The 18435-nt window shown below is 47.3% G+C and overlaps 1 protein-coding gene across 13 annotated transcripts in view; it reads right to left on the bottom strand.

Annotated features, from left to right (window-relative positions):
* Window positions 1-18435, bottom strand: part of FAM227A (family with sequence similarity 227 member A) — a 78103-nt gene that overhangs the window by 32693 nt on the left and 26975 nt on the right. For 9 of the 13 annotated variants that reach the window (XR_007129519.1, XR_007129515.1, XR_007129522.1 and 6 more), the window contains 3 exons: window positions 14438-14542; window positions 12966-13044; window positions 4171-4262 (listed from right to left, as the gene is read on the bottom strand). Coding sequence is in view for 2 of the 13 variants with exons in the window: in XM_047742346.1 (XP_047598302.1) it covers window positions 4171-4258; window positions 12965-13044; window positions 14438-14542 (273 nt within the window). In the remaining 11 variants the exon portion in view is untranslated. Of the gene's footprint in view, window positions 1-4170; window positions 4263-12964; window positions 13045-14437; window positions 14543-18435 lie in introns of all 13 variants that reach the window. The other 4 variants (XR_007129521.1, XR_007129513.1, XM_047742346.1 and 1 more) reach the window with 1 other exon arrangement.

Below are 18435 nucleotides of genomic sequence, written 5' to 3' on the forward strand. Positions count from 1 at the left end.
ATGCTCCACATCACTCGGCATCAGGGAAATACAAAACAAAGCCACAATGAAATATCATCTCACACCAGTCAGAATGGCTAAAATTAACAAGTCAGGAAACAACAGATGTTGGAGAGGATGCAGAGAAAGGAGAACCCTCTCACACTGTTGATGGGAATGCAGGCTGGTGCAGCCACTCTGGAAAACAGTATGGAGGTTCCTCAGAAAGTTGAAAGTAGAGCTACGCTATGACCCAGCAATTGCACTACTGGGTACTTACCCCAAAGATACAAAAGGGGTACCTGCACCCCAATGTTTATAGCAGCAGTGTCCACAATAGCCAAACTATGTAAAGAGCCCAGATGTCCATCAACAGATGAATGGATAAAGAAGGTGTGGTGTGTATACACACACACACACACACACACAATGAAATACTACTCAGCCATCAAAAAAATGAAATCTTGCCATTTGCAACATTGTGGATGGAACTAGAAGGTATTGTGCTAAGGGAAATAACTCTGTCAGAGAAAAACAATTATCATGTGATTTCACTCATATGTGGAATTGAAGAAACAAAACAGGATCATAGGGGAAGAGAGGAAAAAATAAAACAAGAAGTCATCAGGGAAGGAGACAAACCGTAATAGACTCTTATGGAGGGAAGAGGGGTGGGGGGATGTGGTAACTGGGTGATGGACATGAAGGAGGGCACATGATGTAAGGAGTACAGGGTATTATATAAGACTGAAGGATCACTGACCTCTACCTCTGAAACTAATAATACATTGTATGTTAATTAATTGAATTTTAACTTAAAAATTTTTTTAAAAAGATAAATTACCAATTTGTGTGATTTTCTGATACCACATGTGTGGTTCTACACCAGTTCTCCAAATCTCTGATATAAACTGGGCCTCCATTCAGTTTAGTTCCAAATCTACCAAATCTAAGTTAGCCTCAGATCATACAAGTTAAAAAACTTGATCTGACAAAACCGTCTCCACTTTTGGCACCAGTCTCAAATGGGATGCCAGTAACCCGTACTTCTATCCAGCCTATTACAAATTTGGGGGTTCCTATGACCCACTCTCAAGTTTGATAATTCACTATGACTCACAGAATCAGGAAAGTGCTGTATTTACTATCACTGATTTATTATAAAAAATGAAGCTCAGAGGGGTGCCTGGGTGGTGGCTCAGTCAGTTAAACACCTGCCTTTGGCTCAGGTCATGATCCTGGGGTCCTGGGATCAAGCCCCATGTCCAGCTCCCTGCTCCACGGGGAGTCTGCTTCTCCCTCGCCCTCTGCCACTCCCCCCATTTGTGTTCACTCACTCCTCTCTCTCTCTCAAATAATAAAATCTTTTAGAAAACAGGCAGCTCAGAAAGATAGAAGAGATACATAGGGCAAGGTATGGAAGTGGAAGGTCCACACCGTCCTCAGAGTGTAACCACATTTCCAGCCTGCTGATGCGCCCAGCAACCTGGAAGTTCACCAAACCACACTGATGAAGAGGGTTTTGTTTTTTTTTTAAGATTTTATTTATTTATTTGACAGAGAGAGAGAGAGATCACAAGTAGGCAGAGAGGCAGAGAGAGTGTGAGCAGAGAGCCCGATGCAGGTCTTGATCCCAGGACCCTGAGACTGTTGGGTCCCCAATATTGGGTCCCCCAATAACGGGTCCATGGTCAAAGGAGCGAGACTGATACAAAGTGAAGGTCAAGCAAAGCTTTACTTCACGCCAAGCATCGAGAATCAAACAGACCTTTCAGGGACGCCTCTTACAGAAAGGGCGACCCCTCCCTGCCTCACAGACTAATTTTTATAGAGCAAAGGCCATGTGGTTGGGCCTGGCCACACACAGGTGGCCAATGAGATTGTAACACACAGAGAAAGCTGCACAGTCATGCTAGGTCACACATGGGTGGCCAATTGAACTACAACTCACCCCATAGTAGCTATTTGAACTAGCCTATCACCTTGGTCAGAATTGGCACCCAAAAGGTGGGGCCCACACTCTTTGGTAGCTAGGGAGACAGTATGCATGCTCTATTGATTGGATGTCTCCACCTGACCTGACCCACCCTTGTATTTGGGCTTTGTTACCTGGGACTGGTTTCCTGGACTTGCTTTTTAAGTAAGTTCCCTGAGGAGGGGGCAGGGTCAGTTTAAGTTTTACTGCATAAACAACAAAATCACTGTTTAACCGGATGGAATTACTCTGGCTAAATAGGCCCTTACATCTTCCTCTTTGACTCATAGGTCTTCATGAACTGAATATATAATTGGCCTTTTTGTTTTTGTTTTTAAGTAGATGCCACATTTAGCATGGAGCCAGACTTGGGGCTTGAACTCACGACTCTGAGATTAAGACCTGAGCTGAGATTGAGAGTCGAATGCTTAACTGACTGAGCCACCCAGGCGCCATCCTTATGATTTCCTTAATAGCATTTTCTTTATGCTAGCTTACATTATTGTAAGAACACAGCCTATCCTACATATAACATGCAAAATATGTGTTTATCAACTGTTTATGGGGTTGGTGAGGCTTCTAGTTAACACTAAGCTATTAGCAGTTAAGGTTTTGCCGGGGGGAGTCAGAAGTTATACATGAATTTTTGGCTGAGTGGTGGGATCAGAATCCCTAACCCCTGTGTTGTTCAAGAGTCAATGCATGTTTATGTTTTGGAAAGTCTCCTACAAATATTTAGCTCTGTTTGAAATCTGGCTATATCTCTCAAGGGTAGTTCCCCAGTTGTTGCTGTTGTTGGTTTTTTTTTTTTTTGGTTTTTGTTTGTTTGTTTTTAAATGTTTTATTTATTTATTTGACAGACACAGATCACAAGTAGGCAGAAAGGCAGGCAGAGAGAGAGAGAGAGAGAGGGGAAGCAGGCTCCCTGCTGAGCAGAGAGCCCCATGTGGGGCTGGATCCCAAGATCCTGGGATTATGACCTGAGCTGAAGGCAGAGGCTCAACCCACTGAGCCACCCAGGCGCCCCTGTTGTTGTTGTTTTAATAACAGCTTGATTGAAATATAATTCACATACTCTGCGCCTTCATTTCTCCATCAAGAAAAAGAATTGTTTAATTTTTTTGGAATAATGATGACATGTACGTAATTGTCTAGAATGATATTTAGGAGTTCCTGTTCTTTGTTCCCTCAGGTTCTGTATTAGTCTACTTGGCATCCTGTAGTTACAGGGCAAAACTCATGGCCAAAGTTGTTCATATCTCCCCTGTCACCCAGAACCCATGCTCTGGGCCACCTACTTCTCTAAGTCTCAACAACGGCAGGTTTTTTCTCCCATGCCCTAATTCACCCAGACACCAGGTGCCAGATAACTAGGGACGGCCCCTATGCTCCAAAGCCCTGCAGGAACACTGCAACTAGCTAACCCTAACCTGTTGCCCATACATGCCTTATTTTTTGTAAAGAAATTCTGGCAAAGGCCATGGCCTATGCCTTCCCCTTGCTCCGTTCTGCCTCCTGATGGACCCAGGTGCTTCCCCCATGGCCCTGCGTGGTGCACCCGGCCTCTGTTTCTAGCAGAACCGTGAGTTGCGAACTTTTATTTCAAAGGCATCGGCCTCTGTGTAGTCACTCAGTCTCCTTCATAAATTAACACCTGGACACAAATCAGTTCCTACCTCAATAAATGCTGGTTTCTGAAGGCACCGTGGAGGGCAGAGGGGGTGGGGGGTGGAGGGGGCAGTAATCATGTCTTAGGTTTTCTTCTTCCATTGCTAACAACCTCTCTTCCCACAGATATTAGCACTGTGCTAAACTCATCGAAGTGGAACTTAATCTGTGCTTGTTGAACTGAAAAATAATTCTTTTTTTTTAAGAGCTTATTAATTTACCTATTCATGAGAGACAGAGAGGGAGGCAGAGGCAGAGGGAGAGGTAGGCTCCCCGCAGAGCAGGGATCCCGATGGGGGACTCGATCCCAGGGCTCTTGGATCATGACCTGAGCTGAAGGCAGATGCTCAACCGACTGAGCCACCCAGGCGCCCCCCTGAAAAATAATTGTCCTCTCCTCAGATACTACTTGGTGCCGAGACCCCAGGCTAGAACTACAGGTGTAAACTACGGTGGCAAACTATGTTTGAACAAACCCAAGCACCTAGGTCTTGGGAGATCATAACTATGTCAAACACCTACATTTCCTTTTTAGGTAGTGAATGTACCTTTTGTGGCATTCTGGTTTTGGGGTGTATCTGCTGAATTCTTCTTGGCCGAAGAGTCTTTCTCAGTGGTTGAACTTAGACCAGGAGACTCCGGGGGAGGGGGAGGAGAAAAAATTTCATAAAACCGGTTCTGAGAGGAATACAGAGCATATGAAATTTCCTAGTCACATCTCATTGTTGTTAGAGACAGAACACATGGAGGGAGACCAGTACTCAGCCCTCCAACCCGGGAGCATGGCCAAGAGGTGGCTGATGTGGAAAAGGCTCGTTCTGGGGATGGAGCAGGCTGGGGCGCCCGTTCCAGCCCCGTCCCTCAAAGTAGCTGCTAATCTTGGACAAGTCCCTGAACCTCTTGGTGGTCTTGGTTTCCCCCTGGGTCCCTAGGAGGATGAAGTCAGCACGTGCGTGCAAAGCTCATGGGAAGTATTGTGTGAGCACTGCTGCCATTGCTTACACACTCCCACACCCTACCTCCCTTAGGAGACATTTCACTGAGTGGCTACTGCTGGGTCTGCCACTGTGAGCACCCTGGAACCTGGGCCCTGCCCAGAGGAGCTCCCCGTTGAGCCACGGGAGAGAGCAGGAAATAAGACAGTTACGCTGATGGGTGGGAAGTCTCACCTATTTCTTAGAGAGGTGATGTAAGTTGGGGTTGGGTGAGTGACAGACTCAAAATGTCACTGGTTCAAACTAGGTAGAAATTTCCCTCCCACAGAATATTCTGAAGGTAGGCACTGCGGGGCTAATACGGTATTTCAGCGGTGACAAATCCTTAGGGACTCTGACTTCTCCCAGCTCGTGGTTACCACATTCCTAAGACAGGAGCCTTGTTCTTAGGGTCCAAGATGGCAGCCAGCGCTCTCCAATATTGGGGGACAACAAACAGTCTGCCACAGCCATACGAGCAGAGTATCATCGGAAGCCAGGGTGGGGAACGCTCAGGATTCTGTCTTGAGGGGAGCTGGAGGGCTTCCAAGGAGAGAAGACACTTCTGTTCTGTCTTTGAGGAGGAGGAAGCATTGGGCGATGTTGAACAGATGGCCCACCACGTGGCAGACAAGCAGTCCACCAGCCGCAACAGCCACTTCGCTTTTATAGAAACACGGTATTTGAATGGGAGGCACGCTGCAAGGACTTCCCGTGTCCATGCAGCCAGCTCTCCAATGGCTACTGATTTTTTAGAGCGTAGAAATGGGTCCTGAGATGTGCGAGAGAGAAAATGCTCCCAGCTCGAGGAAGCATCGCAGCTCCTTGCTAACAGGCTTGAGATCTGTAGTCCAGCAGAGAATAAATGCACTTCAACAGACTCTAATCCTGGGTGTAAGTCTGTTGGAGAGGCAGTGGGGCGGTCCCCATGTTGGTAGAGGTCAGGTGCATGGTCTGGGCTAAGTCGTTCACCTCTTGAGTCTACAGCTTCCTTTTTCAAATAAAGATAATAATTACCTGCCTGCAAGGGTGTTGGAAGGCCTAAAGCGGACACTTCCCCATTTAGTCTCTTGGGTTGTGACCAATGACCAGGTCCGAGCTGTGAGGCAAGGCGACTATTGTGTGGGTGGTGGGTAAGCTGAGACCACTCTGGGATCCCCTCCCCACCACGGCCCAGAGGAGAGGGAACCCTTCTGCCCCACGTGCTCACCCTGCTGCTCAGATCCTCTGTGCCGAGGGCTCAGCTGTGATGGAACAGGGCGGCCAGGGAGCCGGGTTTTGAGCCAATGTGGGATTCAATCTGGGGCTGCCCAGAAGTATCTGGGAGGGCAGTAGGCTTTGCAGATCTGGTATTAGCAGGTATGGGCATGAGCTGGAGAAATTGGGGTCATTCCAATTAATGACCATTACTGTACCCATGCCCTGTAACTCGGGAAAAGCGGTTACAGTGAGCAGACATTCCGATAGGACCCGACTGAAAAATCCTGGGCATTTCCTGTCATTGGACTCAATCTGCAAGAATGAGTATCAGTCGTGATGTTCATTTTTTAAGAACACAGAGGCTCGGTTTTGCTGAAAGCTGTACAACTGAGAGGTAGTATCACCTGGAGGGAAATTTAGATCTTCCAGAACCAAGTGGTCTGTTTTCCTGTCTTCACCTACGGCTCCATGGGGGTCTTTCACTCCTAGCTCCCATATTTTGTCACTGATATAGACGACTTCAGTAGGACTTGTTCGTTCTTTAATCCAGACCTCCCCTCCAAAGCCTAGTCTTATAGACTTAACTACCTAGGTGATATCTGCGTCCATACTTCTCACATGTATGTTAAAGGTAAGTTCAAAGCTGAACTCTTGGTAACCTTCCCTAATCTCCCCTCTTCTCTGAGTAAAAGGGCACCATTCAGATGCCTAAGCAACACCCCAGGGAATCCTCCTTGGCTCCCTCCTTTCCTTCCCTTCCCCTCCTCCCCATTCACAAAGCCAATGGGTTTGCACCTGTTGAAAGATCTGGCTCCAAAACACACTTCAAGTCTTCACTCTTACCACCTGCTGTCACTTTCTCTTCCTGAGACAACCACAAAAGCCTAACTGGTCGTCTGTCCCCTTCTGTTACATTCTCCATAGTCAAGACAAGTGTGATCTTGTAAAAATATAAATCGGAGGGTGTCATCTCCCTGTTTTAATGGATTCCTGCAGCACTAAAATTATATCCGTATTCCTTACTATGACCCTCCCAGCTGTACAGGACCTGGTCCCTGCTACTTCCCCAGCCTCAACTCCTGCCCCTTTCCTACAAGGGCTAGTGACAGTATTGTTGGCCTTCTCTCTGTTCCTTGAATATCTCAAGGTTGTTTTTTTAAATTTCTCACCTCAGGGCCTTTGCACATACTGTTCCCTTTTTTCTGGAAGGTTCTTCCATTCATTCTTTTAATGGCTGACTCCTCATCTTTGGTTCTTAGCTCAAAGTGCTCTTTCTGGTGATGTTACCTGTCACATGTGTGCCCTCCCTTCTCCATATAAACAAGATCCACGCCCCGAGGTGAAAGACTTACTCTGCTCCCCTAGCTGCTTCTGTGGCTGGGATGCAGACATTTCACCTACAGTCTACCCTTCAGATGCACCGCACCTGCCTGACCCTTTGAGGTATAAATGAGCAAAGGGATGAGACAGCGCCATGCAGACTCCAGTTCCGGGATGACTGCTGACAGGAAAGCAGAGTGGAGTGTGGAGCTCCCACTCCCCAGGAACACTGGTCGGGGCCCAGCAGCGTCCCTTGGCAGAGATGGGATGGCTTGGGCATCGTTCTCCATGGCATGGCCTCTGAAACTAATGAGCTGGCCCTCCCTGGGGAGCAGTGCGCCACCATTTTCCTTGAATACGTTTCTTCCTGGAGGAGATCCCATTGATTGCAGGTAAGAAATCTGACAATGACTGTTCCTTCTAAAGACTGTCTTTGCCGATCTTCTCTAATATTTGTTAAATGAATGAATGACCCCGCCTCTAAAAGGCAGAATCCCGTATTTATAGCCAAGCCTCGTAGCAGAAGCCCGATATACCATTAGAAGCTTTGTCATTCCCACTCGGCAGAACCCCCCAACACTAGATAAGAAAGGGACAGTCCACAGGTCAGACTTAAAGCAGCTTAGAACCGCGGACTCTTAGACAGATTGTTGCTATTGAAAAACATATTTTGAACACAGACAGCTATTTCTGCGAGCAGATGAGAAAGTGAGTCGGCTAAAAATAAGAGCGAGGCTCTGTCCTCACCATGGAATTCCACCAGTCCATCCTGGTTCACCCAGTAAGACTTCAGCGGATTTCACAGTTGGAAAGCTTTTGATTATTTCTATTTCTGGGGCAGAAAACTGAATCTTTAGCTGGGTTTCTGAAATAACTCTCAGGGGGATTTTATGTTATTTCAGTACAAAGAAACTACATTTTGTTTTGCACGGCGGTGACAGGCAGTGCAGAAACGTTAAATGATATTGTGATCTTGGTCTCTGAGCAACAGCTAGTCCTCTGCAGTGCCCTTTGTCTCCACTTCTTGGGGACGGACACTTGTAAGGAGACCACCCTCATATGCTGAGTGCAGGACCAAGACTTCACACAGATGGCCCCATGCATGAGGTCAAGAGGTATGTGTTGAGTGTCTTTGCTAGGTCTGTCCTAGGAGCTGGAGATAGAACAGCGAGAAAAAGGGCCCTGTCCCCCTGGAGTTGACATCCTGATAGAGCCAGACACTAAACAACCCGTAAGTCCCCCAGGGGAAGAGTTGCCTGTGAGAAGCACCCTACAGGGCAGTCAATGGCTGCATGATGATAAGAGTAGCTGGGCGGTCAGGACCCCCCTAGCTGGCTGGTGTGATGTCAGTGAACTTGGGATCTGAAGGACAAGAAGGAGCCAGCCATTCCCTAGGAACTCTGAGAAGCAAGCACATTCCAGGCCAAGGTCACAGTGCACAGGCCCAACCGGACATAGGCCTGGAGTGTCCAAGAGGCAGAAGGAAGTCTGGCGTGCTGATGTCTGGCGCCGAGGGAGTGAAAGGATGCGAGGAGTCTGGGGAGAGAGGTGGTGGCCAGATTCTGCAGGGCGGTCCATGTCAGGCTAAGGCATCTGGATTGATTCCAAGTGCACTGGAGAAGGCGCTGGAGCTTTTAAGCGGAGAATAGTCTGATCCGGTGTGTGTCTGTGAAAAGGTTGTTCTTATCCCTGTGTACAGACGGGTCTGGGGTCAAGCGTAAAAGGGAGGAGCCCAGGAAGAGGCTGCTGCCCTCAGCCAGACGCTGGGTGCTGGGAATCCGTGATCTCCTCCCCGCTGCCTTGTTAATGATGAGGGAGCAGATGGCTGCTGGCTGAAGGTGAAGCATGAGGTTGACACCCTGCAAACCACCCCTCCCCCACACGCCTGGGTGGGACACGTGTGACATTCTTCCAGGAAACTTTCAACTATCTTATTGTTAATGCCTTGCCAGAGGGGAAAACAACTTTAACTTGACTATGTCAAAGCCTCCAGTATCTGGTAGGTCCATTTCAGCACACGAAAGTTCTTTGGAAAACCTCCCTTAGCCTTACATCCCCCAACCCCACAGTAGAAAAACAATTGCTCCTCACAACTCTGGGGCAACTCTTTCTGCCTGGGGTCCTGTCCCCTTGTTTCAAAGTCCTCTTGAGAATTCTTTCTTGGCTGGAGGCTCCAAACCCCACCCCAATGAGCCTTACCTATATTCCCAAACCTGCATCATTGAGCTCCCCACACCTCCTTGAGGCCCAGGGGGCAGATGGATATACCAGGGCAGGGAGGGAGATCTGAGTGTCACGGGCACTGAAAGCCAGATAAGGAGCCAGCAGAAGGCTAGCTGAAGACAAAGCATGAGCTGACACCCTACAGGAACCCCCACCCCCACTCTTGGGTGGCTTTTGTAGGACATTCTTCCAGGAATCCCCCAAGTATCTTGTTAATGCCTTGCTAGAGGGGTAAAGAACCTTAACTTGACAATGGCAAAGCCTCTATTATATGGTAGGTCCTCTTCAGCGTATGAAAATTCTTCTGAAACCTCCCTTTTCCTTAGTTCCTCCAACTTGCAAAGTCCCAAGCATATAATGGGCCCTTCCTCAAAAGGGCGCCTCCCCCTGCCCCCAGCCGCTTTCTGCCCTTGGGTCCTGTATCTGTGCTTTAATAAAACCACCATTTTGCACCAAAGAAGTATTAAGAATTTTTCCTTGGTCATGGGCTCCAGACCTCACCCCACTGAACCTCACCTGTAGTCCAAAACCACATCAAGAGGACTAGATGGAAAAGTAAAATAAAATAAAATTTAAAAAAAGAGGACTAGATGAGACCACCTGGGAAGAATAGGTAGAGGGGAAGGGGAGGACAGACTGGTGGACAGGAAGGCAGGCACTCGCAAAACTGGCAACATAGAAGCCAAGAGAAAAAAAGTCTCGTGAAGGTGGGAGCAGCCAACCATGAGACCACGGGACGGGGAAACCATGAGACCACGAGACGGGGACTAGAGCGGTGAGCAGATCAGGGCTGGAACCACAGAGGCAGGAGCAGCTAATAGGACGCGCTGAAAGCGGGATCTGTGGGTACAGATGAGGCTTTTGAGAAAGCCTGGTGGGAAGGGTGGCAGGAAATGGGGGTGCAGAGGCAAAGGCAAGAGGTGCCAGAGCAGGAGTGTTGGGTGATGGGAGCCAGTCAACAGTGGGAAAAGATGATGAAAGACGGGGTTGTGCCCACAGGGGACGAGGTCCAGACCCAAGTGCAGCCGGGCCCTTCCTCCACAGGCATCAGGGGCTGGCGGATGGTGAGGGTAAGATCCGGGTAGGAAGGTGAGGGCCGGGAGAGTGTATTGTGTGGAGGTTTCTGTGATGTGTCCTGCATGTTGTCTGTGAGACTCGTGCTGCATGAGTGACCTTGGGAGCCCGATTCGTTGACATTAGCTGACCTCCAGGTCACAACTGGCCCTTCTGGTCTGGACACCAAGACCCTCCAGCTCCAGGCAGAGCTGGGCCCCTGGATCGGAATCCGGGAGGGGAGGCCAGCACCTCTAACCCAGGCTCCCAGGAGACGTAAAGACGTAACATAGAAATGCAGCTTTCCAAACTGCCTGTAGGCAAACAATGTTTAACTTCAGACCCCCATGTGCCCTATAAATACGGCCCTTATGGGCACGGTCAGTTGGAGTTCTCGCCGAGGGGAGGACGCTCCGCCCAGGCCTTACCTGGGGACTCCAGCCTGGCTGTCGCCACAGGGCTGCCCTAGCCAGTGAGAGGCTGGATGTTTGAAGTGTCCGATTTGATGGACCTTTGTCTTTTCCTTTACTGCCCTCACCTATGCACGGATTTCCCTTTTCTATTAGATTTTTATATAATCAATAAAGTGTCTCCCCCAGTCAAAACTGAAGAGTACGGTGGCTGCCATGAATCTTCTCTTCAGAACAGAGAGCAGGGTTTTAACCCGACACCTTCAGCCCCTGTGGGGACACAGAGACTTTCCAAGGAATACTGGGATGGCCAGTTGGAAGAACATCCATTTCCAGATCCCCAAGTGCCCTCACCTCCCATTTTCTGAAAGCGGACATCCTGACCATGTGCAGGTGTCAGCGATAGCCTCTATCCCACTTTACAAAAGAAAAGGCACACCTTTCACCCATTCCAAACACCGGGTTGGTGACCTTTGCAGGGTGGAAACAGCCCCAACTTGGTACCAGACTAAGGGCAAAGCTGGTCTGACAGTGAATTAAGCCTCACAGGCTACTTACAGGATATTAGAAATGAGGACATCAGTCTACAGCTTAAAGATTAGTGGGGGAGGACAACCACGATCAGTGGATGACCCAATAATTCCCTCGCTCGGGAGGAGGGGGCTCTGAGCGGTAGAACAAGAATGTGGACCAGAGTGGAGACTACAGACCCTGAGGGATTTGGCTGAGGTAGAAGGATGAGTGGGTTCCTTCTGCAAACAGCCGGAACATAAATATTTTCCGCTTTGTAGGCTGTAAAGTCTGTATCACAACTACTCAATGCTACAAAGATGGTCAAAGGCAATAGACAACCAGTGACCTCGCCTGAGGGGTTACAAAAACGGGCAGCAGCAGGCCTCATTTGTGGCCTTCCCAGGCATTTACTTTTTTTCCAGCTCTCTGGAAAAAGGAGGTCTTGCTAGGGAGTGTTTGGCAGGTTTCCTGTTACCAGAGGAGTGGGTGGCAGTGAGGGGAGGGGGCTTACTTGGGGACAAGAGGGATCAGAGGCCAGGTGAAGCTTGGGAGGTATTTTTCATTTGGGCTGGGGGAGGGTGTTTAGGGGAGGAGGAGTAGGCTGGGGCCAGGGGGTGACAGTATGACATAATTAGATCTGCATTTTGAAAAGATGGCAGGGGTACTGGGGAGCCTGAGGGAGCCAGGAGCTTACTGCAATGGTGAAGGGGCTCCAACTGGACTGTGAGAAAGGGAGGGGAGGGGAAGGGGTGCGATGGTTCTGGAGCTACTTAGGAGGGAACACCACAGGGCAGGGCAGAGAGGGGCAAGCCGGTGTGAGAGTGATGCGGGAAACAATGGCAGAAGAAAATTTAAATTCCCTGAGAACAACCCACTGATGAGTCCGGGAAACAGGCAGTGACCTTCCTCTAGGAACTCAGCTGCCTCAACAAAAGGCAATCTTAACCCAACCCCCAGGATCTTGTGGGTCTACTTTAACATGTAAAAATCCTTTGGAAACTTCTTTTGTCTCTGCTCCCCAAGATACATGTTGGCAATCATCCCCCAAGCCTAACACCCACTAATCTACATCTAAAGGGTCTCATGACTAAAGTTTTACTAGACACTAAAATGACATTTTTTCAACAGTAGCTAGCCCCCTCAAGGTCCTGGACACCTTGCTTCCAAAATTCCTTGGAGATTTACGCTCTCCCTAACCCCCTCCCAATTTGAAAATATATCAGGGGCCACTCCTCATGACCCCTCTATCTGCCCACAGGTCCTGTCCCTGTACTTTAATAAAACCACCTTTTTGCACCAAAGACGTCTCAAGAATTGTTTCAGAAGGAAGCAGGCAGCTTTGAATCCTAACATCTTTCCTACATCAGATAGGACAGCCAGGTGCGGGTTTATGGTGAGGAGCAATAGGAAAAGCTATGAAAACACTTTGAGCTGAGCCTACGCTTAGAAACTACTTCCATCCCCTTCACCCCCCAATCACTGCATTTCTGTGGTGACCCCCTGGTGTTCTACTCACGTGCGCAGATCTAGAGGACCACCAGGACCCCTCCCCAAGATGATGGACAGGGAGTGCAGAGATGTGGCACCAACTAGAAGTCACTGAAGTTTTGGGGAATGCAAGGGGTCTGGGTTTGTGCTCCTCTACTCACCTTAGGGTAGGGAACTTTCTTGTACTGGATAGATGTCTGGGCAACATATCTCTTAGAAGTGAACAAAGAGAACTCTCTTTCTAGGGAAGAGAAAGAAAAATGTGCTTCATTCTTGTCCCAGACAGGACACTGCAGACCACAAGTTCTGACACAGCCCCCTCCCTGGAGGCCACAGCAACAGCAGGACAATGAACCTCAGGCAAACCAGAGCCTCTCAGTCATTCCCTCTGCTATGTGACCTTGGGCAAGTTACCTAACCCCTCTGATCCTGTTAAAGGTTTGAGTACCAACTACTTTGCAGGGCTGGTGAACCAATTAAAGTAAACAATGTAAGCAGAGGCCAGTACCCAGGGCAAGCACTCAACTCGTATGAAAAAAAAAGTACTGGCTTCAAGAGAAAAACAAAAAACTCAAAATCCTGAAATATCAAAATGAGTAAATGTTGAATTAAACACTTAAAAAAGTAACAGTCTATCAACCTGAGGGAGGGTCATTAAAGTTGGAGATAGTTTACAGTTTCCTTTTTTTTTTTTTTTTCACTTTGAAACTTCTGTGTGTTTCCTGGTGGTTCCTGGGAAAGCAGATGTATTGAGAGGGTCAGTAAAGGCGAATCCTTGGAAAAGCAGCAGTGAAACTGCCGGGCTCTGAGGAAGTAGTTGTAGGAGCATTTCCATCCAGTAAGTACAGTCATGCTTTTCTCTGAAGCCTGGCTTCCCTGTGCCCTGGGCCAGTGCTTCGCAAACTGGACAGCACTCAAAGATCATGGTGGGGGGCGGGGAGGGGCGCCCATCCAGAGATGCTGACATGGCTCATCCTTCTAGGCTCTGCCCGCGCCCCTCCAGGGTCAGGAAGATGACCACGGTGGTGGTCAGTACTGGTGTGGACAGTACTGGTGTGGACAGTACCGCCTCTCGGGAGGCCCCTCTGTCCTGCTGAGCGGCCTCATGTTCCCTAAGGGAGGTAGACCAAGGGGCTACTAGGGACGTGGCTGTGTGGCCTAAATTTCCCACTAGACTGCGCCACAGGGCTGTGCATGCCTGGCGCACAGAGCCCTTTCCTCATCTGTCGCATCAGTAAGAAAAAAAGCCTTCCACCCCTGACTTCTCTGAACTCTAACTGTCCTTATCTGTGAGATGGATTTAGTGTGTCCTTGAGTTGGTTGTTGTGAGGATTAAGTAAAAGGATAAGGAGGCCAGCAAGGAGCCTGGCCCAGAGCAGACACCCAGTCCCTGGTGTCTGTACCAAGTACCAAGTCCCACCCCTGCATCCCAGCCGTGATGCTACGCTGAGTCTAACTATAATTTTTAAGCACAAGCATTTCAGTCATTTTGGTGGCTAGTGTGGGGGAGTGTGAGAGGGAACCTGGCCTGAGTACTTAAATACCAAGGCCCTATCTTGCCCCAGCTGGATGGCGGCTGGCACCGCAGGGGCGCCGGGAGGTGAGGGGCCCTAGGTGCACGAAGGGTAGCTTACTCTTTAACAGTCTTCTCTGCAAAATTAATTTTTCTCTCCGGAATCTCTCTGGATCCAGTTCTGAATAGTTCCAGCTGTTGTAGCTCTGTAGGCAAGGGTAGATGCCTAAAGGAGCAAAGAATGAGCAGGAAAACCTCCATAAAGGAGAAAGGAGGCAGAAAGCTGAAGCCAGAGCCCCACCCACTGCCCCCCTGCTGGTCCTGGGGCAGGGGAAGCTTCTAGCATTAGTCTGGCCCTACACTGGCCCTGTGGTCTTGGGGGAGTCACTTCCTCTGTGGGAGGCTTTGGTGCCTTCTTCTGGAAAAGAAATGGTTAGGTTTGCCCTATCCTACCCCTCTGACCCCTCAAGAGCATGGGTCTGATGACTGGATCACACCAGGACATGTGACCCTGTGCGGCACAGATGTGAAAGAAGGCACTGTCATCATTCCTTTTCCTGCTTATCTTCTCTGCTCTCGCTGAACTATGAGCCTCCTGAGTGCAGGACCTGGATCTTACTCACTTTTGCCCCTCGAGGGCTTAGCACTGGACCTAGCACATGACAGAGAGGAGCTTAGTATTTGCTCAACGTATTATCACACTTAGCTAACCGGAAATGGCTCTCCCTAAACATTTGATGGTGATGTTAATGGGCCTAATGCTTTTCTTGTAAGCAAATCATGTGTTTCAGAGTCTTCACTTCTTGGAACCTGAACCCTCAGACATTAGAAGGACTCCACTGTCTCCCTCCGTTCTTTGGTTTAGAAAGGAAAAGACCAAGGATTGCTTGAGAAATCTTGAACTCTTATACAAAGATGCTGTCTCCATTGGACCAAGTAAGTGGACAGGAAGTTTATTATTGAGGATGGATTAGGGGAAAGAGGTACAATCTTGGACAAAAAAGGAGAATAAAAAAGGAGGAACAGAAAGAAAAGAGTCAGAGAATGCGAGGCAAGATGGCATAGTGGTTGGGGTGCCTGGGTAGCTCAGTGGGTTAGGCCTCTGCCTTTGGCTCAGGTCATGATCTCCAGGTTCTGGGATTGGGCTGGCACTGGGCTCTCTGCTCAGTGGGGGACCTGCTCCCCCCGCACCCCGCCGCCTGCCTCTGTGTCTACTTGTGATCTCTCTCTGTCAAATGAGTAAATAAAATCTTCAAAAAAAAAAAAAAAAAAGATGGCGTAGTGGTCAAAGACCTAGCTGTGCACTGGGACAGCTTGGATCTGAATGCTTATGCCCCCATTTTTTGCTGCGGGACCTCATTGATTTTGCATCTATTAAGAGGATCAAATGGGTGTGTGTTGGGGGGAGACTTAGCAGGCCCTGGGCTGCTATCCTTGAAAAATCTTGCTTGCGAGGTTGGCCTTTGGCCAGCATGTGCAAGTTGGCTGGTAAACATTTCTTTACGTGATACCATTTTCCCTAACTAGCTAGAAGAAGTGATACATTTCTAGAAGTGTATAAACTACCAAGACCGAATCATGAAGAAATATAAAATCTGAACAGACCAATGATGAGTTAGGAGGTGGAGTCAGTGATCAAAAAACTTCCCAAACAAAGAACAGCTCAGGACCAGATGGCTTCACAGGCAAATTCTACCAAATATTTAAGGAATGAACTCCAATCTTTCTCAAACTCTTTCAAAACATTGAAGAGGAGGGAACACTTCCAACTCATCTTACAAGGCCAGCTTTACCCTGATACCAAAGCTAGATAAGGACAATACAAGAAAAGAGAACTATAGGCCAATATTCCCGGTGAATATAGACATAAAAATTCTCAAGACAATATTAGTGAACAGAATTCAAGATCACTTTAGGAAGACTGTACACCATGATTAAGTAGGACTGGGCCCTGAGATGCAAAGATGGTTCAACATCCACAAATCCATCACTGTGATACACCATATTAATAAAAGGAAAGATAAAAATCACCCGACCATCTCCGTAGATGCAGGAAAAGCATTTGACACAATTCAACATCCTTTCATGAAAAAACTCTCCACATTTGGATACAAAGGGAACATAACTTAATGTAATAAAGGCCACATAGAATAAGCCCACAGCTAATATCATACTCAATGATGAAAAAAGTGTTTCTTCTGGGGCGCCCGGGTGGCTCAGTTGGTTGGGCGTCTGCCTTCAGCTCCGGTCATGATTCCAGGGTCCTAGGATCGAGCCCCACATCAGGCTCCCTGCTCAGCGGAGAGCCTGCTTCTCTCTCTCCCCCTCTCCCTGACGCTCTGCTTACTTGTACTCTCTCTCTAGCTCTCTGTCAAATAAACAAAAAAAATTAAAAAAAAAAAAAAAAAGAAAGAAAGAAAAAAGTGTTTCTTCTAAGACCAGGAATGAGACAAGGATATCCACTCTCACCACCCAGAATAATTAGACAAAAAACAAAAACAAAAACAAAAAACAAAAAAAAACCCACAAAACCCAAACAATAACAACAACAACAAGGATGAAAAGAAAGAAAGAAAAAAAAAATGCTATCCAACTCAGAATGGAAGAAGTAAATTTGTCTCCATTTGCTGATGACATGATGTTGCGTATAGAAAAACCTAGAGTCCACCAAAAAAAGTTAGAATTAATCAACAAATTCAGTACATAGTCATGATACAAAATCAACATATAAAAGCCAGTTGGGTTTCTATATTCTATACACTGATAATGAGTTATGTGAAAAAAAAGAAAGAAAACAATCCACTCACAATAACATCAAAAACAGCAAACTACTTAGGAGTAAATTTAACTAAGGATGTGAAAAATCTATACGTTGAAAACTGTAGGACACCGATGAAAGTAACTGAAGAAGATACAAATCAATGGACAGATATGCTATGTCATGGATCAAAAGAATTAAAATTATGAAAATATCCAAACTACCCAAAGCCACTATAGATTCAATGCAATCTCTATCAAAATTCAAAAAAAAAAATTCCAATGGTATTTTTCACAGAAGTAGAGAAAACTATCCTAGAATTTGTGCGGATCCACAAAAGACCCTGAACAGCCAAAGCAATCTTGAAAGTAAGCAAAGCCGCAGACATCACGCTCTCTGACTTTAGACTATATTACAAAGCTAAGAAATCAAAATAGTCCAGTCCTGGCATAAAAACAGACACATGGATCAATGAAACAGAACTGAGCGCCCAGAGATAAAATGTGGTCAACTAAAATTTGATAAGGCGGCCAAGACTATACAATGCGGAAAGGACAGTCTCTTCAATAAATGGTGCTGGGAGAAGAGGACAGCCACACGCCAACGAATGAAACTGAACCCCCTTTTTTTACACCACTTACAAAAATTGACTTGAAATGGATGAAGGACTTAAATGTGAGATCTGAAACCACGAAACTCCTGGGAGAAAATAGAGGGGGAAATCTGACATTGATCCTGGCAATGACTTTTTGGTTACGACACCAAAAGCACAAGCAACAAAAGCAAAAAATCACCAAGTGGGACTCCATCCAGCTAACAAGCTTCTGCACAGCAAAGGAAACAACAAAGTGAAAAAGCGACATTTGGAATGGAAGAAACCTTTGCAAACCATAAATCTGGTAAGGAGTTAAATATCCAAAGTGTATAAGGAACTCATAGACTCCATAGCAAAAAACAAACAAACAAACAAACACATCATCTGATTAAAAAATGGGCAAATTAAAAAATACCTAAACAGGTATTTTTCCAAAGAAGACATGGCCACCAGGTACGTGAAAAAGAAGTCGGCATCACTTATCAACAGGGAAATGCAAACCCAAACCGCAAGGAGATGTCGTTCTCACATTTGCTACAATGGCTATTATCAAAAAGACAAGAGATAACAAGAGTGGGGAAGGATGTAGAGACAAGGAACCCTGCGTAGGAATGTAAACTGGTACCGTCACTGTGGTAAATAGTAGGGAAGCTCCTCAAAAAATTAAAAATTGAACTACCATACAATTCAGGAATCCCACTCCTGAGTACAGCTGTCCAAAGGAAATGAAATCCCTGTCTCCATGAGATCTCTGTAGGGCCACGTT

This window comes from Lutra lutra, chromosome 8 (genome assembly GCF_902655055.1).
Source record: "Lutra lutra chromosome 8, mLutLut1.2, whole genome shotgun sequence".
Classification (NCBI taxonomy): Eukaryota; Metazoa; Chordata; class Mammalia; order Carnivora; family Mustelidae; genus Lutra; species Lutra lutra.